We start from the raw sequence: 24,696 nt of genomic DNA, 5'->3' as shown, positions 1-24,696 counted from the left end.
GAGAGCCATTGGTTACCAAAGGGGTATTCTGAAGCCAAATAATGGGGGCGTAATACTGAAAAAGGCTGTCTCAAACTAACTGTCAGAGCTGAAGCAGAGGCTTTTATAGGCTTCTATGTGCCTACTTACAGTACAAGCAGTTGTGCCCCAAATTGTGCATAACTCCTATCCTTCATAATCTCAAAAAAGATGAGTTATAAAATAAAAAACACACCCTCACTACATTGTGTGCCTATAAAGACATGAACTAATCAGACCAACATTTTTTTTTTTTTTTTAACCAGGCTGTAAACATTCTCATTTCTGCTGTCTAATAAAGCATTTTAACATTGTTCTGGATGTGATTTCCAGGACATTTTAAACAGCCCCAGTGGTCACTCTAGTAACTGCAGTTTGTTGTACTTTTGCATTGGATGGATTTTTTTTTAATAACAGAGGTTGCTACTTGGGGACATCCCTGGCCTTACTTCTGGATTAGAAAATGTTTAAATTATTATTATTATTTTTTTTAAACTTAAACATTGATGAAAGCTGGTGAACCCAACAGGTCAAAGGTGGATTTCTCCCATTACATTCAAAAACATTAAAATCCAAATAAATAAACAATAAATACATCAGGCAAAGATGCCTTTCCTAAACAGAGCCCTCTTTACTGAATTTATTTTGCCCCCCTGTATCTTGTTTTATTTTGTCCATAATCTTCCTTTGGATTTTGCTGCATTTATAAGAAAATAAAAAGCAATCTGCTAAATGGTTTTAGCACTAAAGCGGTGAAGCAAATTTCCTGCAGACAAATATTCATCTGACAGGGAAATTTTCCTTTGAAGACATGGCTATTGGAACTCTTAGATTGCCTGTTTATTTCCTCCCCGTCTTTAGGGCTTGTTGTCCCTAGACATGGTTTGTGGCTGAATTTCTAAACAGAGTGACAGAGGCGATGAGAGTCTTAAAACTGAAACTTTCAAACAGGAAAACCCCAGTTGCTGAATCCTGTTCTTCTCTCTCCCCAATTCTGTTTCTACAAAACGCTTGACTTGTCAGCGCAGATTCCCAAGCTCCTTTAATAAACGAAAATGTCGAGCTTTGAGTGGCAGAGTGTGACTGTTTAAAACCATTGGGATTCTGGTGTAATCCTACAGAAGACGCGGGCATAACCCGACTTTAATGTTACCACATTCAAGTGGAGAACCTGCAGAGGAGAGGTTAAGGATTGTAAGAGAGGCTCTTGTGTAAGAAAAGATTCAAGTGTACATGTAGGCTTTCGAGGGAACCAGTATCTATTTGGCACACGTCGAGACTCGTGTGTTTAGGTGAGACTTTACATCTGACATTAAGCTTAAAATAGAGTGAAATGTGGGTTATTTCCACTGAGGAAGTCCCACTGATGAAACTTTGAGGCCTGTCAGTCAGTTAAAGTGTGAAGTGAACAGGTTGCTTAGGAACCAATTAAGGAGAGACCACAATTGTCATGTTTGTCATTAAATATCATATATTTTCTGAGAAATAGGGTTTCTTTAAAGCATTGCAGAGGCCCACTGCTCGAGAATGGTCAAAGGGTTTAAACAATGCAGCAGCAGTAGATCACTGCAGCAGCCTGCACACACACTGAAGTTGTTTTTGATGTAAAAGGGGGAAAAACAACTTTCCCAAACTTTGCCTTTTCCTCTTTTTTTATCCACTTTCCTTTGTCTTTTTAGCAGACAGCTGTCTGAGACAAGATGTTGCTTCCACTGGAGACCTCACTCTTTTTCGCTCACACGCTGGCTGGCTCCAAGTTGCCATGGAAAAGCCAGAAATGGGGCAGAAAACAGTTCAATAAGGGAGCAGAGACTTTGGAGGGCCTGGTGGGAGACAGCAAGTTTCTAGGGCCCGTCCTGTCAAACCATCATGCTCTTTTGATGTGTGAAAACGGAAAGGAAGACCGAGAGAGAAACATTTGGAAAAAAATGAAAATGAAAGAGAAGTTAAAAAAAAACGGGAGAGGGAAACTAATCTGTTGATTCAAGGAAAAACGGTGTTAAGGGAGTTAACAGCAATTAAAAAAAAACATGTTTATATGTGCCTAAAAAAAAAAGATTGAGGGAATTTTCTAAGCAATGGAAAAAGAACAAGATTAAAACCCTGATTAAATATGATTAAGACAGTCGATATCATGCTGTCGGGGAAATGACTCACTGAAACACAGCAGAAATCAGCAGAATATCCTGTCTCCAATGTTAGAATTAACTGTCTATTATTAAGGTATCAATAATTGGAATGACTACAGTGTGTATGATTAAGTACTACACACAGTCCGTCAGAGCGAGTGCAAATAGACTGGCTGGCACCAAAGTCATATCTATCAAACCCCACAAATCAAAAGGTGATAACCCATAAAACCCAAAGAAGGGGGCATTTTCTATAAAAGATTTGACTATGGTCGCTTAAGCTGAAATATGACGCTTTAATTAATTTCAGAGTGTTTCATATCCAACAACTGTAGCGGGGATTGAATGTGGGACTTACTGTGAGGTAAAGCAAAAAATGACAAATTTATATGCATTCCCAACAGTAATCAGAGGAAACAGGTAACAAATTAAGCATTAAAACCCCACCGTCTTTGAAATTACTCATACACGATGAGCTCAGCGATTAAAAATGTTGCCCCCAGCTCCTTAGTAGGCGCGAAGACTATGAAAAATGCAAACAAACAGATATGGATGAATAAATAACTCCTTTAAAGTTTGACGCTCTGTGACACATCAGCAGGGACTTGCTGGTGACAGCCCCTCCTCACTTTTTGCAAAGGGTTTTTGAAGTAGCACTGTCAGGAGAGAGCCCTCAGAGGTTCTCGAGTAAAACACCTGTCTGAAATCAAATTCACTTTTATTTCCCTAAATCCCATAGACTGGGGAACTCAGAAATGGGACTATTGTCTGTTATAAACACACAACACCATGCATGAACATGGATACAATTTTGTCGAGTGATTAGCATGTTTTTTTTTTATTATTATCATTTTGGTACTCTTTGGGAGCTGTTTTGGCACATAGTTCCCAAAGACCACGTCAATAACAAATGTGTCAAGTTGTCTAATGTTGTATTCGAGCTTGTTAATGAAGTTTAGACTTTGTCCTTTCAGACTCTTGTAGCTTCTGCTGCTCAGGCCACCAAAATGTCCCTACAGAGGATCCCTATGTGTTTTAACTAAAGCACAGCAGCTGCTGCCAATAATGTACAACGCACCTCTTCCTTCTCAGTGTGCTGGTGTATGAATTGTGCACATGTTCTTGTGCGTGCCTGCCAAAGTCCACGCAGGACTGTTATTAATGTTGGGTCTCTTCGTTTGTAAAGCACATTACTAAGCTCCACAGGTAATTAGCCAGCAAAAACCACAAACAGGAAACACTATGGCTACACTGTGTTATTTTGCAATAATAATAATTTCAATAATAATAATATACCAACACTGTATTTAATCCTCAAAATGTATTGTAATAAAATCTGTGTCTTTTCACGCACTTTCTGTCAAACACTTTGTGATCTTCCCTCTGGTGATGAACATTAATTTGAGAAGAAGTCAAATAGGAAGGGTAGGAAGATAAGGTTTGATGACTTATGACATGAAAAGAGTGAGGAGATTTATAGCTATCAGAGATAGATTCTTTAAAGAGTTTGAGGAAAATCAGGGTGGCTCCCGCTCTGACACTGAAGATCCTTCAATTCTGGCCATATTAATCCCTCCTTCCTTACCAGGACACCAGACGGCATGATTGACAACATTCTTCCATCTCTTTGATTACACCATGTCTACTTTCCCTCCTCTGTACTATCCGTCTTCAATTTAAGCCCTAAACACAGCTGTCTGCCGGGCCATCTCTGTCCTGTCCGTCCCTGGAAAGCAGCTATCAAGAGATTGTTGGAAAGGATTTGTGTGATCAGACAGGCTGTGACACCGAGCCTCTGAATTTGTCAGCTTGTCACTAACACTTATACCTTCAACTGCCAGACCATCTGAAACACCGGAACTGCTCAGGTGATCGTAAGATCACGACAGCTGCAGCCTACCATGAAGAGGGAGACCGTAGATGTAAATAAAATGTACAATATGTCTCTGCAGCCTCCTTTTCTATCTTCTCCTTCACACTGTTAAGAAAGCTGGATAGCCTCAAGTGGTAAGAGCTTGAGGGACAGAGAGAGAGAGAGAGAGAGAGAGAGAGAGAGAGAGAGAGAGAGAAACAGAACGTTTGATGAGCCGACATGGCAGGACAGGGATGAAAGAGAAATGTCACAGTGAGCTGTCACGGGACCATCTAACAGGCCTGCATGTTCAGCGAGCTCTGTGTACCATGTGAGAAGAAGATGATGGCGTATACAACAATGGTCTCTGAGGAGTCGCCAAGCTCTGAGGGCAACATCACCAGCAAGAAAGCCAAATCCCAACAGTGCTGAACAACCCAACTGCCCTCTGGCCTTCTGCATGTTAAGACCATTTCAGTGTCCAAATCAAACTTGTGACTTTTTTTTTCAGGTTTTTGTTTAAACAGTTATGGACCCATTTATGAATATAGAAAACTGTCTTTCCCTAGAAAGGTAGAATTAAAAAATACTTTAAATTCCTCTGACTTTGTGTTTGGAATTATGTAGTTACTCATCAATGAAACAAGGTCATTTTAAACTAAAGAAATGGGGGATGAGTTTGGCTGTTTATTTTCTGTAATGGGTCGAACTTAAACCCCTGAGCCTTGGTGGTTTTAAGACATTTTGAACAAACTTTGGTTTGGTTTGGAAATTTAAATATGACATCAAACCTTTCACTTTTTATTGTTCCTTCAAGTTTTGATAAGTAGTGAGTTTTTTTTAACATACTTAAGTCAATGTCGTAACCTTTGATATACCAGAAGGTCCTTATTTTTTTCAAAATAAAATGGGTTGAATTCAAACGGCAAAAGTACTCTGAGCTTAAGACAGCAAAATAAAAGCATAATTAATTCTATGTTTTATTTGCTAACTAACAGAATGTCCTACATATAATTAATTGTGATTTCCTATTGAAAAATAGCAATTAATCACAATTAAATACTGCAAGTGTTTGACAGTCATAGTTCTGCAATGTCTTTTTTCTTATTTATTTAACTATTTATTATTATGTGCTATAATGACAACAAGTTCCACTGAATTGTATAAACTACTGTATAGCCAACATCAGCTATGAGACAGCTTTTCCTACAGATGATTACTGCCACTGTGTGACTCTATAGTATGGTATTAGAGTAAATTCAAGTTCAAAGAACCTGCAGCAAGTCACCTTACTCATTAAACCCACATTTACTTTCTGGCTTTTTAATTTGGAAGACGTCATGAATGGTGTGAGTGCTGCAGTTTGGGAAAAAAAGAGAAAAAAAAGAAAGCGTTTTAAATCGTTCACCTATCTATCACCTTTTTCTTTAAACTCAACCAGCTTCGACCAATGGGAAATCAACGCACCGACTGCTCCTCTGAGTCTTGAGGAAATGTTTGGAGGTACAATCCCGAAAAATATACCCACATGGTTTCCAACTTATACAGAAGTAAATGAGGACAAACGCTGGCACATAGCTTTTTGCACAAACATCTATATGGACAATTAAATAAGACACAAATCATCAGGGTGTCTTTACAGTGGATTACTTAATTGCCAGGGATATTTTTTTTTTCCAGACTCACGAGATAGACTTTTATGTAAGTGTTTTCAAATAAAGAGAAACGACTGAAGAAACCCATTTATCCAAGGATGAACAGAAAAAGATTCATGGGAAAAGTGTTACCTTTTTCATTTGACTTTGAAGAGCCTATACCTCACTGCCAGTCCACAGTTAATAGAAGATGCAGCTCTGTACTGTAGCACATCAACTGAAATTTGACTCATATCTGTCTAAATACCATCTGGTTGTTCTTAACATTACCCTGACCATCTGCGTTAGTCCTTTACAAGAAATTCAACTTGCAGAGGTAAATATGATCGAGGGGAATTTTGGCCTCAATACAAATTTGCACAAAAGGGAAAAGAAGTGAACGGCAGAAGAAGAGGTGAATAAGTCAGATAGAGAGGTGAGCAAGGAGGAAAGAAAATCATTCACAGTTTGACAATGCAAGAGGATAAAGGCATATCAGGGAGCGTAATAAATGTTGAGTAATAAAATTGCTCAACATTTTGTAACATTAAACATTAAATGCCTGTTAGTTCTGAGAAGGCTGATACAGTTTATGTCCATTCAGAGTTACAGCTAACTTGACGAGCAAGACATGTTTGCCAAGCTAGCGGACCTCAGCTAGATGCAGACCTAATATGTGTATTGGTCTGAGAGCTGGAGAGATGCCAGACCACTTCCTGGGCACTGCCGGATGCCCTTGAGCAAGGCACCAAATCCCGCCCCCCCTCCCCCCAGGCCAGAAGCACCTGCCGGGGGCAGTCCCATCACTTTGACGTCTCTCCATTTGTGCACGTCCACAGGATCCTGAGTTCTGGTACATGTTGTGTCGTTCACTGGAGGTAGAACAGTTTTGTAGCTTGAATAGAAGTGTTTTGTACACCATGATAAAAAGTGATTGTAATTGCTTATGTTTGAATAAAGCTACAACAAATGTGTTTGTTAAACTGTTTTGTTTTTATATTTGTACTACCTTTGTTCACTGTTGGCGTTGGTGTACCACACATAACTACTGTTTTCTGCTTACTGTATTTTTAAAAGATCCAGTTATTTGGGGCAGAACTTCATCTTACAATAAAACCATCCACTAACATGAATCATGTAATTAAATTAAATAACTTTACCACCTTGAATAAAAAAAAAAAAAAAACTTTTCTGACTTTACTACTGTGTAAATAAAAATGTGTAATAGTTGTTCAGGTTATTCATTCATTGCTTCATATCTGTAAAGAAATATGTTAGTGTATGATCTAAGGCCATTTCTTCTAAATGTCCTCCCCCTGATAGAAGAAGGCAGGTATAATCTTCCAATCAGGATAAGTGTCTATTGAACCAATAAAAAGGCCAGAGTATTGAGTACAATTTATCATTTTAAGACGTTTTGTTATATTCACCATCAACTCTCCACTAGAAAGTAAAAAAACTTATTTTCAAAATTGCCAATTCCTCTTATTAATTTCTCTAAATCTATGACGACCATACTCGCATAACAGCCACCAAAGACATTACTGACTCCACTGTGAATAAATAGCATGAAAACAACCCAATTAGATAAGAAAAGATTATGATAGAGATAAGCCGGGGTCACTCACTGTGGCCCATTTGCCAGTCTGATTGTCTCCTGAGCTTCTGCCGTCTGTTGTCTCATTCTTGCTCATGCTGTTCAATTCTTAATTTAGTCTTTACTGAGCCCAGGAAGATTACAACGGACTACAACAGGCTGAGGTGTACTCTGGTGCTCCACTCTACAAGCAGGAAGTGGAAGAGGGACAAAGGGGTAAATCAAGATACATCCCCAGGTTGATAGATGTTGAATGGAACTGAAAGAGAACGTGGAGGAAGGTCAGCATCCATTAGAAATGCCTCTAAGTCGCAGATGTACAACTCCACAACAGAAGGGTCAGCATGCATAGAGTTGCTGCTCACACCTTTGGCTCAAACTGGATATTTTAATGATGTCAGCCACACGCGCACAGACACATGTAAACAGCAACAGACATGCTTGCTGGCCCTTCCTCCCAGTATTGATCCTGTGTGTGAACAACGTGACTTTGTGTGAAAAACAAACATCACTAAAAAATGCACAGCAGTAAAAAATGTGGACCTTTACAAACACTGCTGTCTTCTTCATTCACAATTAATCAATGAAGACCGCTTGACAGCGAAAGGCATGTCAGAACATTTAGTCAAAGAAGCTCTACTTCTGCTTGTTTTGTAAAATCACAATTGCTAAACAGAGAAAGAATCCAAAGTAACCATCTCATTATATTATATATGTATTTTTCTATCTATTAAAGTCTATGTGCAAGATTTAGCTGAAACACTACAGTTTTTACATGAGTATGACATCATCATATGGAATAATTCTCTCACAGTATAACCAACTCTGATCGCCACAGTTCATGAATCCCCTCAGCTAGAGATAGACTCATGTATAGCGGGGATTGTGATGGTTAACTAGCTAGTTTTTCATTTGAAAATTAGCAATGAGAAAAGACTGATACATACCAAACCTTGCATTCCTCTCCTCTGGGTCCAAATATGGTAACTATCGGTTTCTAAAAAAACAAGAACAAGACGGCAAAAGCAAATTGCCAATTTAAGACAAACCATTGGGTGAACTCATGAGTGATAGGTCAAGTAATCGTAATGTCTTTAGTCCATGAAATTAACCAAGGGAGCGAAATGTGAGATTGCAAATGTCTGAAAGCAGACGGGTTAAGTCGGAAACCTGCAGTACAAAGCTTGTGTCAATTCCAGCTGACCAAGTGTGCGCAGGACAGTCAATTATCTCAAACACTAACAATGTCCAAGAGTGCCCTCTTTGACGTTGAAATTGCTAAACTGATATTGTGATTAAATTCTTACACATTTGGTTGTGACATCACATGCAAAACCAGTCATTATTGCAGACAGGTCCTCTCAAAATGCACAGGCACTATCCAAGTGCCACCACCTCACCTACAACAAACATGTTGTTTCAGGCGAAGTCTACATGTCCTCCAGCAAATTTAGATTATGTCCACATAAAGCTATCAAGACAATGTCCCAACGTCCATGTACACTGATGTTACACCAAACAATAAAAGGTAGTGTAATGGCTTTTACCCAGCTCTGGTCTCTTATGGTTCTAGGGTCCCAAACCTGAGCCAATGACAGCGCCAATGTCACGCTGTCACCTGAGCTGAGCCATTATTACACAGGCATTCTTAATAGCCCTATAGATTAAGGTCCAGAGAACAAGACACCAACAGATTAAAAAAAAGAAAGATAGGAAAGAGGATGATGAATTGCCTTAGATTGCCAGGCAATCATGCATAAATTACAAGGATGTGCTTAGGTATAATAACCAGCACTGTTTTAAGTGATCGCTCATTCGGGGGGAGAGATTGTGTAAGAAAGAGCGGTTTGGAATGTAGGATGAAAGAGACGGGTGGCGGGTAAAGAAAGGAGCGGGTCGCAGCTGTCTACTCAATCACATCAGCGTCAAGGGTATCGCCCTGACACTGTCTCCACTCTGTGCCCCGAGCTTCCCCACAAATCTCCTGATAGACAGACGCAGCAGTCAAACGGCCCCCTCCTCCTCCCAGCAGGGGCCCGTAAGGTTTCCCGGGTATGTCTCTGTGGCCCCACAGGCTGCTACTGGAAGCCCTGGCAACAACTGATTATTCAGGATCGAGGCTAACAAGAATCTGCCATGTGGATCTCTACACAACATGTTCTCGTTGTGAATACATCATGAAGCAAGGGGAACAGGCTGTCGCTTCGTTTCTCTCTGGGTGTGCTGCCTTCTCAGTCGCTGAGCAGATGCAGAGCGAGCAGTTTCAGGTAGGAGGACAGAAACCCACCGCCATTGCATCCAGTTCCCCAAAACACAGGCTCAAGTTAGACTGTACAGTGGGATGCAGCGGTTTCCAAAATGTAAAAAAAATACACCAGTGATTGCTGAGAAAACAATAATATCCCACTTGAACCTGCACAATAATTGATTTTGATGCTCCAGATATGTAATGCAAAAACTGACAGGAACACAAACAAGAACTTTCTTCTTTTTTTTTTTTTTTTTTTTTAGCAATTGAATAAAAATCAATAACACAGTGGTATATATTTTTTCAAGTGTGTTCTGTGGGCAGCAACACCATATTTTAGCTCAGCTTGATCTCACAACAGAATCAAAGTGAAGAAAGGGACAGCAGACCCTATTATTTTGAGAACGCGATTATCATTGTGCGCTGTTTGGTAAAATGTCAACACCAGATTTGTGCACCGAGTGGCATTTTAAAAACAAGTCCAGATCATCTGGTTGTTTTGCAGACTATCCTCTTATTAATTTCTGTGGTTGGAGTTATGATAACAACAAACAAGAAAAAGTGGAATAAATCCAGAAGCGCACGTGAATGACTTCTGTCCTCATCTCTTGAAGGGTACGCTGATCATTGTCTCTGAAAATACACACAAACGTGAAGGATAAATATTAGTGTCTATTGCTTCCATAATTTTTCCCATGCCACTTTGGTGCAACTGTGTAAGCCATCTGCCAGAGAGCTTGGCAGGAGTACAGGAGAGCCACAGTTGAGTGGTCTCGGAGGAACCATCTCTAAGAATGGCACAACACCTAAGGGCCCGGGCATTCGTCTCCCTTCAACACATCCGTCTTCGTCAGCATCACTTTACATTTTTACTCCTCACACATAAACGTGATACTGCAGTCCCTGTTTGTTTAAATCCCCATTTCTTTACCCATGTGGTAATGCTGGAACAGCAGGTAGCTGGGGAGCAAAACAAACTTAGGCCACTTAGCTCAATAGTATTCACAATGGCAAATTAGGCAGAAATACAGAGCCCACCCAATCAAACACATTGAAGCACATGGGGAGAGGAGGAGAGCGTGTTCCTCCTCTGTGACTCATTATAAAGCTGATAATAAGCAGAAAACGCCTGCGAATGGGCAAAAAAAAAAATTGTGAAAGGATACACTGGTTAATATTACATGCACTTTGTCTCCATCATATCCTATACAGACCACATCACAGAGTGAGAAAGGAGGATTAATTGTCCCATTTTTTCCTTTCATTAATCCACGAAGACACGATAAAGCATCCTCCCCCACTCTGGTTTTGTATCTCTCTTTTATATCCCGAATGGCCTCTGAGTTCAAAGTAGAACCACAGAGCTGTGTTTGTGTTTGTACAGATGAGGGCCTTCTCCTGCGTTGTCTGAAGCAGGGGAAGAGGAGGCATAGTTGAGTTCTGTCTGCCCTCGTCTCTGAAAAGGAGATGGCAAAGAATCAGAAAACAACTGAGTATGTAAGAGAGAGAGAGAGAGAGAGAGACAGGGTCTTCATGCTAGGACAGTGGGGGGTCCTTGGAGACAAATCATGGAAATGTTACCCAAATTAAAAAAAACATACTCCCCTTCAAATATCAATGCACACGCACACACAATTGAACACTGATGTGGCTATGTAGAGCTCATCTGGCACTGTCACAGTTGGTGCACATGAGCTTAAAGTGTAGCCTGAGGTCCATCTTAGCTTAGCATCACAGCTTAAGCTAGTTAGCCAATTCCCTCCTCTGGACTGAGCTCCAAGCATACCGCCACACTGTGCTGCACAGAATAGGAGCCACCAACCAAGAAGCCAGCTGCCAACTCATTGATGGCTGTAACGCACTATCCAAGTCTGGCATCATACACATGCAACATATCAAATGCAAAATGCATGCGCACAAAGCATGCAACATGAAGAAGCTGCAGTGCACCTGAAAAATGTGCTGCCAAACACATCAAAAGGGGAAGAATAGTGACATGAGAGAAAGCTGCAGGTTTTCTAAACGTGCCGATCTCCGAATACTCTATCAGCCAGCAGGAGAGATCATTCATTGAAGACAGGTTGGACCGTTAGAGACCGTTAGAGAGTAACACAAGGATTCACCATTAAATGTGCTGTTTTTGTTACGTGTCTGCACTTCTCTCCATATGCACACACTCTCCAACTCTCTTTCTCCCTTCCCCTTTCTCTGGCACTGTAAGAGTATAATTGTATAAATGTTATTTCTTCTATATCCAGCACTCTCATGTGTTCGTGAAGTATTGAAGCGTGTGATTAAATAGATCACAGTCACAGTTAGACAAGGAAGCAGCTCGACATTTAGCAAAATTGAGACGGACGGGAAAAAGATTCTAATTGCTGTAAAAAAAAAAAAAAAAATAGAAAGTGTATTACGATCTAAATCTGGCCAATTTATAGTTCTGTAAGGGGAGAAAACATCTCAAGTAAACTTCTTTTCATGTGAACATGAATGCCACCACATGAAAGAACGGATACGTATTATTTTCATTAAACCATTTTCCTTTTACAAAAAAAAAACATAGAAAATAAAATGTTAAAAATTGCCAAACATTTTCTTGGGGAAAAGAAGCAAGTGAGAGGTAAAACAAAGACATCACTGATTATTGGCATGCTCTAAATGGGCTTAATCAATGACATGGTGCAATACATATATCCCCTTCTCAGTCGGAATAACAAGGGATAAAGGGAGAGTGAGGGGGAGACATGAAAGAAGGGCAAAAAGAGCAGGAAGAAGGGCAGAGAAGAGACGCTCTTCTATCGAAAGGGTCAGCTTGTTAGGAAAGGAGAAGACATAGGAACCATCGAGCACATCAAACAACCTCCCGCAAACCGACCGACACATATAGACAGGCCAACTCATACATACATTGTGTTTGAAAATTCCTGGAGAATGTGTCCCTTTATGACATCAATACTGAAGCAGTTAACGTACCATTGCCATTTCTGCCTGCCTCCCATTCTGTAGCCAATTGACCGAACTTTGCACTTGGTGGACGAAAGAATGGGAACGGGGAAGGAAAGAAAAACAAAAGCGATTGATATAAATGATCTGCCGGCCGAGAGAGGCCCCCAGGCAGGGGCGAGCGAAGGTCCGCTCGATACCAATTGATCGTGGGAGGCCCAGGCATTCGTCTTAATTCTGACTAATTAGGGCAGCAGCTGACGAGAAGAGGGTAAGAGGGACAACTTATTGGAGTCCGTGTGTGTGTGTGTGTGTGTTTTTTGTGCGTCAGTGGAACCTCCCAGATTATAAAATCAAGCCCCCGTGTTTACAAAGCGTGGAACAAGTGGAGGATTAAGGAAATCAGTTTAGGAAACAACAAGCATCAACACATTAGTGTTGCTGCCAAAATAATTCCCCTGTCTTCAGCAAGATGCCTGACAGTCGGGATGGGAGTACATTTGCTCACTTTTTTTTTTCTTTTTTTTATCTCGTTTGTGTGAGAACTCCTGATAATCTTCTACCGGCATAAATCTGGCCTTTGGTAGCCAAGAGGCAGCAGAAGGGAGATGCTCCTCTAGCCTCACCCATTCTACATAAAGACATCAAAGCCTTTTAAATGGCTGAGAAGAAGTTCTGCTTTATCGTTCAGACATTTGTGGAAAATGCCTTAAATGTTTGTACCTGCATGCAACCTTGCGGTGGGAGTGTGAAAGAGACAAAACGGAGGGCACATTGTGGCAAATTCCTTTTGTGCACCATCCTACAGTAGAGACGAGTGAGAACCTGAGAGTGGAAGACCTAGCCTGAGGTTAAACCAGAGTTTAGACACAAAGCCTTTTTAAAATATCCATGCATTTGGGAGCAGACAGTGAGCGGCTGCTGAGCTGCTGAAAGGCCTGACTCAGATTCCTATCTGTCACTCCCTTAGGATGTTAGCAGCATGGAGTGGAAGGTGGCAAGAGGGAGGTATCGCTCTGAACGAGGGGCAGCAGCAGGGACAAGTCTACCTCACTGGAGATCATAATCTGATCACACACACACACACACACACACATTCAAAAAGGTACAGAAGAGACAGCCTCACACAGCACTTCCTGCAAACCAAAGTGACAAATATCAGCAAGTTAAAAAGTGACAGACAGCGACGTATCAGTGTTAGACAAGATCCCATTGTTGAGAAGAGACAAAAAAGCTCAGAGAGGCCGACTGACCTGCACCCTTTGTCACTCACTTTCAAAGGCCAGGAGAGATTGGCAGATATAGTTGGATGTCAGCTACTCATTCTTGTTCTTTGACATATAAACTTTACTGCCCTTTCAACCTCCAGCTTCCCCTGCTCTCTGCCTGTTATTCATATCCTGGCCTGCCTCGCTTTAGCCACTTGGCCCTTCGGGCAGTGCTTTATATCAGGAGCTCAGAAACAGAAGCACACAAACGCACAATGGCCTGTCTGGATCTTCTTATCTACACTATAAATACTCTTATCTGCTACAGATGAAGTGTCATTCTACTCACATCAAATTAACCAATCGGGGTGGACATGTCCCCTGAATTCTCCGCTCGTCAGCTCAAGTGTGATGTCCTAATGACTGCCTCGCCGTCGATACCGGTCCACATAACTGCGGGCCCTGAGGGGGACAATTAGGGAGAGTAGGAGATGTTTTCCCTGATAAATGTTGTCACTGCTAGTATTGGTACTAATAAGCTGTAATTTGCTGTTGTACACTTAGATGACACACGCTGGAACAGAAAAACTGCAGACAGATGGGTGAATCCTACAATACAACATTACATTAGAGTGGCACAAATGTTTCCATTACATCAGAAGGTTTACATCCACAAGTAAGAGTGACGCGTTTACGAGATAAGCTCTGTGTAACATTGTCAAGTCTGTAGGTTTGATTCTACGGCTTGATCGTCCAACAGTTATGAATCAATTGTTTTTTCAAAGAGTGGGGATAAGCTTGGAGACCTTAAATTTCATTTAACATTATTGTGGAGGAATATCTAAAGAACTGAACAAAACTACAAGTTGTCACAAATAATTACATGTTGGGTGGAATTTGAGAAAAACGCACAATATTTTAAATCCGCCACCAGGAGGCTCTCAATCAAAACAATTAAAAAAAATTTTTTTTTAAAAAGATGATGTCAAGGCTGGCAAGGAATCATGGGAGTAGTGCTCACTTCTACTCCCCTACAAAACTGATAGTATGAATTTCTGTGTATTCGTTCAGTTTGGGTACACTCTGTAGAAATGATCTTGATGTCAGCAGACTACAATCTATTCTGAGTAGCTCTGACCATAATTGAAGAAATGTATATCATAGGTAATGTCTCTGAAGCAAAAGGTACTGACTCAGCTCGCAGTGTAATGAGAGATTGTTCTAAATAGATGCTTGACATTCAAAGAGTAAAGGTAATATGATTCTCCACACCACAGAGGAATCTAAACCTGGAAGGAATTTATGACGTATGTTGTGAAGAGAGCATTAAAGTTGTCTGTTCTACAGTTTACACTAAGTCTCAGTGTTTCTTGTCAGACCCCCAATTGGGTTATGCCGTCATCATCCAGTCTGTTTTATAGATTCAGCATTAGGGACATTTAGTTAAACCCATTACAAAAACATTTTTAGTTATTGGTTTAATGAAAGGTACGTAGCCAAAATGTTCTTCTGATGATATTATTGATTGATCGACCACTCCCTGATGACTGCTGCTGGTTGGAAAAAGATGTTTTTCCACGAGAACAAAGATAGACTTTCTGATTGGGTACGAGCACCCGATAAAGAGTAAAGAGGCGAATCATATAGACACAGGTGGCGCGAGACTGCAGCACGCCGCCTGACATGTGGGTGAGTGACAGCTACCAGTGGAGCCGGGTGGACTCAGCCCATGAGCAGACGCCACACCAGCACCAGTCTGAAGCAACAAGGAGTAGAAAGCCCATCCGGACTGTCAGTCTCTCTGACTACGACTTTTACTTCCCCCCTATTTGTCACCACCTTCCATGGCGACATTACATCATCGCCATAAACCGTCATGTGCTGATTCGCTTGAATTAATATCTATCCTGGTTTGAGGAGCCTTATTAGGCTGTCATCTGACAGCAATTCATCAGATCAGGACTTATTCAAATGTGGCATCTAAGGGGAGACAATCCATGGGGATCTGCATGGATTGTGAATTACTTTGAATATTTATAGAAATATATAAAATTGGTGTTTGCATGTAAACGCCGTATAGTCAAATATCTCCCTGACACTGTTTTGAAAGAGAGTGGGAAAGACTGCATTCAGCTATCAACCAAATAAGTCATTTTAAAGTGAGGAGACTGATGTGTCACAGTGTGTTATAAGTGATGACTGTGGGGGATTCTCTGCTTTCAGTAAGGACACAACTCAGTCAGCGTTTCATGTATTCATTTGCACAGACCCTTAAAAGTAGCCTGAGTACAGCTAAATCTACAGTATCCGTTTTCCTTTTTCGTATCATCTCTCTGAGAAGCCCCCAAAATCCATCCTTTATGCCATATACCGAGCCCGCTCTTCAATTTAATTCCCCATCTGTGGCCAGCTTGAAATATGATCCAAGAAATGAGATCCGTGACCCTGAATACAGAGTGTGAAGCAGCACGGGGAGTAGGATGGAGACATGGCCTGATTCTGTGGCTAAGTGGCATGCTTTAGTGGAGGGAGGAGGCTTGGATCCCCTCCCCAAGTGGCATTACTAAATATTTGCCCTCATCCACTTGGCTGTCTAGACACATCCACTCAGCCCCCTTCCCATCACTCCTCCATTCTGCTCAGGAGCGGCAAGAGCTGGCACGGTCAGCCAGGCAGGGCGCCAAACCCAAGACAAAAAGTTTCTCCTCGCTGCCAGAGGTCACGGAAGTTCAACTACCTGGAAGGAATGGGCTTTGCATTTTTAAAACCTCAGGGCAGACATTAAGGGAGTCACATGCACGCTGAGAGAGGGACAGGCGAAAAGAAACGCTGTCAAATGTACTTTGTGCTTCCCGATGATTTGGAGAAAGGAACCCTCAGAACTCCACGAGTGGTCTCTGCGGATTTCTCTGAGTCAGTGTTCCATATTCATAACCTTTTTCCTCACTCATATGGCGGGGTTTTAATTGCCTGCAATTCAGACTAAAAAGCTCAATGAGCGAAGTGCAAGCACCGAGCCTCCTGAGAGGGAGAAGTGGGAAGTCCACCTCCAGAACACTTAACCTGATAAACGCATAACTACTTATAGGAGCCTTTATAACACAAAACCAGATTATTCCCTCTTCTCCCAGTGCAAGCTAATTTTTCTCTTCTCTATCACATGCAGTGTGGGCTCTAACCAACACATGAGCAAGTGAGATTACTGGAAGGAAAGTGACATCATTATCCTGACAGTCTGTAACAAGCACCACATAAGTCAAAGAAAACACATTGTATTTAATGACTGGGATCCGATGTAAACAGAGTTAATTCCAGATGTCGCTTGCTTAAACTATGTTTGTGCACTTTACGTGGAATCTAGCAGGTGTTTACTGTTTTTTATGTCTTTTTCATATCTTCACATATGCTTTTTGTACTTACATTATAAGCCTACTGCCTAGTATTTAGTATTTATTTAGTGTGTGTAAAGAAATGAATAAATAAAGTACAGAGTTGTGGACATGAGTCAGACTTGAGTCAATAATCTGGTCTAACCAAGCGGCAACCTCTGTGTGTTGACAAATCGAGCCCATGCAGAAGTGCAAAATTCTGCAGTCACGTACACAACCATTCAGCAAAGCCAGTTTCTACAGCAGGAATTAACGTTTTTACAGCTTGGTTAAAAAAAAAATGGTTTGGGTTTGATTTTATGAAGGATAAGCTTACACACTATCAGGCGCGTAGCTGAACGGACGGACCGGCATGCGTGATGCAACAGTTTGTCACGTTGCTTAAAACCCACCTCAGCTCAAACTCTTGCCTGGTGTTAGTTTGAATGAAAGTTATGTTGAGACAGCATGTTCAGCATAGCAACCACCGTCGCTGGGAGTCCAGAGCACCCTACAGTGACAGATCAGGCTTCATCTATTAATATCTACAGTCTGACTGATCGGCTGCGTTTAGGCTTTTATCTCAACACCTTTTCACTTATAACATTAATGTGGGGAAATCTCTGTAATTACTTAGTTAAATGTGTGAAAAGCATTATGTTAATGTGCTGTTTCTAACGTCAGTCAGACCTGGTACAGTTCAGCTTTGACTAGAAACCAAGGACAGCTTAGAGAGTCTCAACAGCTCTTCCTGATATCTGCATGAAGAGAACGTGTTGTTCATTCCAAGCTCCGATAGACGTCACAGATTATAGTAGGTGAGTCAATGTGACACAAACCTGATAGTTATAATATCTCTTTGAATATATGCAGAGCCTTTGGTGTGACGCTGATCCATGTCTCCTCGAGTGTTCATCTGATAAATAAACTTTCATCAACATAAGCCACCTGAGTCTATTGAGTCTTATTGTGTGAAGTCAATTCTTCATCATTTCCTCGCCAATTATAAGAGAAACGTTGTGGTTGACTGCTTTGAATTGACTTTTCAAAATGTAAAACATTTAGCACTTAAAGATATTTAATACACCTGAATTGGCTCCACGCTGTCAGTAACTTTAACAGGGTGAACTATGTGAGACCTTCCCACAATTCATGTGTGAAACCAATCTTTGCTAAGAAATTATATCCACAAGATTCAAGAAGTAATCTGCAGTCTTTAATTATAGCAATCTCGTTTAAAGCATAGTGTCATAAACGTGTGTCTTCTTTTTCACTATCACTTCTCTTCTTGCACAGAAATGAAGTTTGTATTTGTAAGAGTGTGTGAGGGCGAGAGGGGGGCAAAAAACAAGTGAGTGAGAGCGTGTGAGTCTGTGTACAGTGTGAGTGTGTGTGTGTGTCAGACGGTGAATCACAGACAGGGGATACAAATTATTAAAGAAAACGATGATCCCTTAACAATGATTAATGACAAATAAAAACATCATGTGTGACAGTCATTTTAAAAAAAAAAGGATGTGTAGTGGAGAATTCTTTTACATACCACCATGGCGTGACCTTCTTCTGGTATCATACCACCCATCATGTGTGTCATCATGGACTGTTCCCTCTGTAACCACACAATGAAAACAATCAGACCATTAAAGGAGATGACGCATCAAAATGTTACGTCATTAAGAATTAGCCACAATGTGACAGATTTAACAGAGATGTCTCTGTTGGCACATGACAAAGACGTCCTCACAAGTCGCTCAAACCGCCATCTCAAGTTACACGCATCTTATTTTACATTCCAATTTTACAAATTTGCCTGAAGGGATTTATCAATCGTAACGCCAGATTATACAGTAGAATGATCGGCCCTTTAAACTTTCAGCATCGCTGCAAGTCGAGCAGCCATGGGATGAGGAGGCTGCTCGAGAAGAGGAGGAAACATGCCTGTTATTCATTCTGCTTTTCATTGCTCTGTACCGCCTGCTTGTTTGGGCTCTGGTTATATTCTGTCACATTAACGTTGGGATAGAGGATATGTTGACATAGAGAGGACATTGCACATTGAGACTGTAGGGCTTTTCTAAAGCTGGTGGCATTGGGACATGAAGACAAGTGTGTATCTGGTGTGTGTGTGTGTGTGTGTGTGTGTGTGTGTGTGTGTGTGTGTGTGTGTGTGTGTGTGTGTGTGTGTGTGTGTGTGTTGTGTATAGAAGGAGACTGTTGCCTGTAGAGCAGAGCATGTGGACGCCCACCCACTCAGTAGCCTCGCGGCCCTCGTCATTTCGCATCAATCTACAGCCCCTCAATATAAATAGGACAGGCCTCCTAAAGCTATGCAGTGCAAAGAGAGGCGATGGCATTATGCGCGGACCCTGGGCCCTTCATCTTGAAATATGACTACGGCAGCCTCTTGTAATAGCAGTTTCCCCCAAAACTTGAATATCATTTTGTTAACAGGGTGCTGTATTGGCACTTAGTATACTATACTATTAATACACTTTAGAACGATGTACTGCTTGTCATATTACAATTCAAGTGAGCAGAAGTTGATATATCAATTAACATTCAGCTTTAGAGAATGTATTACATTTTAAATTGAGAACAAGTGAAAATATTTATTGTGTTTCAGGGGAGCTGTGTGTGAAAAAAAATAGGTTTAAACTTGTTTTTAGACTTCTTCACAGACTGGAACTGCCGGGACTACTTTAGACATTTTTTTTTTCCAGCGCACAGATAAGAAGTATTGAGCACAGTGCACCAAGTTATCTGCATGCTTTCAAATGTGTTTGAGGAAAGTTAGTTTGCCATCATCCTGTGGAACATACGAAGTGAGCTAAATATGAGCAAATGTATCCTGGCCGTAAGGAACTGAAGGTGGTGCACTGAAATAGAGTACAGTTCTACAGGGTAGCTTCCCTGTAGCGTCACAGAAGCTTCACACTTCATTACTGCAAGGCCAGCGACGTGTGAAGCCATTATGTGGGAGCAGTGGGAAGGGGACGTGTGTGTGTGTGTGTGTGTGTGTGTGTGCGTGTGCATGTTTTGGGGGTAAACAGGGTGTGTGAGACAGGCAACCATAACCCCCCCCCCTTTTGCTCAAAGTGCTTTCTGGAAGCAGGATCAAGCATTCGCATGGTAACATTGTTAAATATATTCAAACAGCTGGGAGGTGTTGTCTGCTGTCCCAGTGTCAAATGAAAGAGGACGAACAAACAGCTGGCAGGGCATTTTCTTGCTCCACAGCCCTGCTTACAACTAAACTTTAACAAATGGAGTCTGATGCGCATGCATGGAGCAATTTGTGATGAATCACACACTAAATAAGATCAAAACTGCTGTCATGCAACTTAATCCAAGACTCAGCTTTACTCTCTTCTACCTTAAAAATGGAGCAGAGAAAAGTATGTCCTCTACTTCCACCCAGAGGCCAAAAGCAGAATGTTGCATTTATTGTAAAAGCTTACTCTCAGCACATCTGTATTTCAACCTTGCATGTATTTGCTCAGTCAGGGACCCCAGTCACGATCAAATTGGTGCTACCGTACAAATGAACAACTTAACTTGTCCTACTTTTCTCAGTGTCACAATGCACCAAAACAAGTCTCCTGTAAGATTTACAATAGTACACATTATTTGTCAAATAAATCCTTCTCATCTGACTGAGATGGTGAAATAAGTCATTTTATTTCAGCATGTTTCGAACATGATCGCGTTCTGCCAGTGGCTGTTTGACTGCCAGCAACCCACTGAATGTGAAAAGTGGGCTCTAACTGATCATTTTGAGATCAGCTTTGTAATTAGAAGAGCCGTGGCTTGCCTTGTGCCAAAAGCCAACAAGTGAGTGCACAAGTGCTTCTGTAAACTGTGGTACAATCGAACATCCATTTTCAATCAAGCACTTGGGATTTGTGGCATTATCCAAGGGGACTTAAATGGCTGCCAATACTGAGTATTTATCTTATCGCTGATTGATGTTTTGGCTGCTGAAATTAATTCAACAAGCAGGGATAAGAACATGAAAAAGTGATCACAGTGATGTGTGTTCACAGACTACAAGCTGTAGTTTAGCCTAAAGGTGACAATTATTAACCTAAGTTCTTAAATATCTCTTTTTGGGGTGGGGGGCTTAGGAGCTCAAGGTGTAATTTCACATTATTGTGACTTAATGTTTTCAGTATCAACTACAATGCTGTACAATGTCACTGTCACTGGTAAAAGGAGACGAAAACTAACGAATGAAATTGCCTATTGTAAAAGACTAAGAAGAAACTCCATTGTAAACGTCACCTGTGTAATGGGGTGACTGATAGAAAAAAAGCCTACTGGTGTGTCATTTATGAACATTTCACATCAAAAATGCAACCATTGATTGAAAACTGTTCATAGTCTTAAAAAAGCTAAACTTAAGCACAACTCACACGACCTGTCATATAGGGACAAATCAGAGTCCCTTCTCTCCTCTATGGTTTTGTTTGTTGAAAAATACAGTCTTTGGTCAAACAGTTTGTAAAAGTGTGTCGACTGTTGTTTTTGTTATGCACATTTGCTTATAAGAAAATATAGCAAACATGATTCTGTTACCTGGACCATGACTGTTTTGCTCGTCGTTCGCTCAGAAAACAAACACCTGAGCAAGCAAAACACGCGCCGCTTCTTTCTCGCACTTTTTCACAGGCAATCATACTGGACAGCCGTACGCCACGAGAGGACCCCAAAGGGCCAAGATGGCTGCGCCCGGAACAGACACCGGGGAGTTTGAAAGCTGGCTAAATGATCGTTTGGACTCTTTAGATGTGGACCGTGAGGTGTATGGGGCGTACATTTTAGGGGTCTTGCAAGAAGAGGAAAGCGACGAGGAAAAAGAAGATGCGCTTCAAGGAATATTATCCGCATTTCTGGTGAATATAAGTGCACACCACGTTCTGCTACCGAGGCTGTGTTTCCTTTTTTTCTCTCTTTAACATGTGTTGCTGTCTGTCACAACGCCTATGTGAGCTGTCATGTTTGCAGCTAAATAACGAAGGCTGATGCACAATTGTTTTTGTTTTTATGTTTGTTTGTTTTTTGCAAAAAGATCTGTAAGGAAGAGGTGAAAGTTTTTATCCATTTCACACATTTGGAAGTGATTTATTATTTCAATGCTGATACAACCCTTGATGTTTTGGCAAATTCAGGGGAATTTCAGAAGAACCACAAAGTCATCATAACAATTGTAAAACCTTTTGAATGTTTAGAATAAACTGTCAAAATGAGATGAAGTGTAACAATTGTTCATCTTATGTTAACAGAGAATTACAGAAAATATAAACAAACTATTTGCTGTTGTAAAAAAGTCAAATAAGAGATCTTAGTAACACCTTTGCATGCATCAATAATTAATCATTTTTACACCGAGGTAATATAAGTCACAGTACAGTCTTTTGTTACTTTTGCTTAATTTTCATTTACACATGTGTGCAGGATGAGGAGACGGTAGCAGATATCTGCAAACAAATCATCAAACAGTGGACAGAGTGGCGCAGCCGATCAGCAACCAAAAAAGATGCTGATGATGGTATTTGTCTAAATAGGATTTTTGTTTGAATTCCCAGTTACTGTTTTTTTTCTTCTTTTTTATTACAGCTACTTCTGGAGAACAACCAAATGTGCATAAAAAAAGTTATTTAGTCATTTAAAGTTGTGTAAGAGAGCCAGCAGGCTCCTCAACTCATTTAAATCTCAACCAAACAGAAAAGACAGCTTGCTCCGGAGTCTGTCGCCAGTACCTGGTAAACATACAGACGAATTACATCTTTTAAGTTTTAAAAATGTTTGCTGTGAAAGTTTGGAGCAGAGTGCAAGACACTTTTGTCATGGAGAGGGATTAAGACTTTTCAAACAAACAAAAAAAAAAAAAAGATAAATAAACAGTAAAAAAGTATCTGAGACTGCGGAGTGTTTTATCTGGTCTGCACTTGTGCTAATGCTAAAAAGTTGTTTCCACTCCGTTACTTTCAGTGTTAATCCTGGAAAGAGCTAGTGAGGCTGTTTACTGTGTACATAACCATAAGGATGTGTATACTGTCTGGATCCTCAGGCTTAGACAGGAATCAGTGAGGCTCCGTTTGTTAGTATATATTCATATGGAGAATGGAAAGTAGGTTGTGGAAGTTGAGGTAATAGTTTTTATTTGAACTTTGCTCTCTTTTTCTTTTCTAGCTGAGGTTCAAGCCATCGCCAGCATGATAGAAAAACAAGCCCAGATTGTGGTGAAACACAAGGAGGTGTCAGAGGAGTCCAAGAAAAGGAAAGAAGCCCTCCTCGCCCAATATGCTACTGTAACAGATGAAGAGGAATATCCTTGAGATTGCTTTTTGTCAGCCAGCCATGGTCCCTGATTCAACTCGGTTACCTTTTTTTTTTTTCTTTGAACTGGTAGAAAGTCTGTACATGTATATTTAATGTTGTTCTCCCTCTTAACATTTATTTATCCCTGAAGGTTTATTTTTTCCCTTGACTAAAGCACTGAAGCTGAGGAAGAGGAGCCAACAAGTGGAAATCACTTTCCTACGAATGACAAATGTATCCTTTGTTACAGTGGTCTCACGTCAGAAGCTGTTCAAATGTTACTCAACACAGATTTTTTTTTTTATAGACACCTTTCATACATAAAAAACATGCAGCCCAATGTGTTTCACAAAAGAATAGGAAGTGAAAGAAAGACTCAAACAAAAGTTAATAATAGGCAATAAACAATATTTCCAATGATTAAATTAATTTAACAAAAGACATTAATGGAATACAATGAGTTAATAAAATCTATACAGTGTAAAAAATATCAGAAAATGTATAACACATTGTAAGAAGTTGACTAAATAAAAAACAGATGTAAGAAACGTGAAAGTCGGTAAAAGCACTGCTAATTTAAAAAGGTAGGTCTTCAGTGTATAAGCCCTCAGAGAGCTTACCGTTTAGGAGCATGAAAACAGAAAGCCCCCCAGTGCTCGTGTTGGTCACATTAGGGACATTTAAAAGGGAAGCATTCAAAGACGAGTGATCGTCATTGAATTATCGACAGGATAATGTTGTTTTTTTTCTTACGACTCTGGTGGCAGCATTCTGAACAAGTAGGTTTTTTTTACAATTATCAGGACAGCTGATGATAAAAGTGTGAATTTAAACTTAAGAACTCCTAAGTTTGTAACACAATAGGTCCAAGAATGCGTCCTTGAGGGATACCATCATTTAAACCATAAGTCTCTGACACACATGCTTTGAAGCTGTCTGTTAAAAAGATAAGTGCTGAATCAGGCCTATCCATTTCTCCAGATCAAAATGTTGTGGTCCAAACTACTTACTGTTACATATTACACTATAAAGAGATAAGGGAATACTTGTAAAATAGTTAATATATGATACATGGTTTCTTAAATGATAATCAGCAGAGTACTTTCCCTTCATGTAAGTTGTCCTTGATTCAAAGTGTCAGCCCTGTTTAAGAACACCAATGTGGAAGAGGTGATGAACAGGCAGAAGCAAAAGCGGGACCAGGCACGAGAAGATGCCCAGAAGAAGAAAGAGACGGACAAGATGCAGCGGGAGAAAGACAAACTAGCCAAACAAGACAGAAAAGAGAAGGAGAAGAAGCGTACACAGAAAGGTGAACGCAAAAGATAAAACCAAAAGAAAGGACACTTTGTTTGGTAAAGGTTTTTTTTTTTTTTTT

General features: G+C 40.6%; 1 protein-coding gene and 1 long non-coding RNA gene across 3 annotated transcripts in view; one reads left to right on the top strand and one right to left on the bottom strand.

Moving 5' to 3' along the window:
• LOC306837919 overlaps window positions 1–21,661 on the bottom strand; it is a 25,068-nt gene extending 3,407 nt beyond the window's left edge. The window contains exons 1-4 of one of the 2 annotated variants that reach the window (XR_013781005.1): window positions 21,573–21,661; window positions 18,541–18,606; window positions 13,979–14,091; window positions 9,779–10,111 (exon numbers count right to left, since the gene is read on the bottom strand). This is a non-coding gene — a long non-coding RNA (uncharacterized lncRNA). Of the gene's footprint in view, window positions 1–9,778; window positions 10,112–13,978; window positions 14,092–18,540; window positions 18,607–21,572 lie in introns of those variants that run through there. The other variant, XR_013781004.1, reaches the window with a different exon arrangement.
• Window positions 21,636–24,696, top strand: ccdc43 (coiled-coil domain containing 43). Its single transcript, XM_079365784.1, has 5 exons — window positions 21,636–21,889; window positions 22,452–22,545; window positions 23,190–23,325; window positions 23,497–23,552; window positions 24,460–24,696. Exons 1-5 carry the CDS (start codon window positions 21,716–21,718, stop codon window positions 24,645–24,647), a joined length of 648 nt encoding a protein of 215 aa, XP_079221910.1. The 5' UTR covers window positions 21,636–21,715; the 3' UTR covers window positions 24,648–24,696.

This window comes from Symphodus melops (assembly GCF_947650265.1).
Source record: "Symphodus melops genome assembly, chromosome: 17".
Taxonomy (NCBI): domain Eukaryota; kingdom Metazoa; phylum Chordata; class Actinopteri; order Labriformes; family Labridae; genus Symphodus; species Symphodus melops.
Note: the sequence above shows the minus strand (reverse complement) of the source record. Positions and strands in the feature narration are given on the sequence as shown.

Bases quoted from the DNA above. Each gene is read 5' to 3' on its own strand.
- ccdc43 (XM_079365784.1), top strand. From the start codon at position 21,716: ATGGCTGCGCCCGGAACAGACACCGGGGAGTTTGAAAGCTGGCTAAAT. The intron at 21,890-22,451 runs GTGAATATAAGT...ACATGTGTGCAG, and splicing joins GAATATTATCCGCATTTCTG to GATGAGGAGACGGTAGCAGA. The intron at 23,553-24,459 runs GTATCCTTTGTT...TCAAAGTGTCAG, and splicing joins CTTTCCTACGAATGACAAAT to CCCTGTTTAAGAACACCAAT.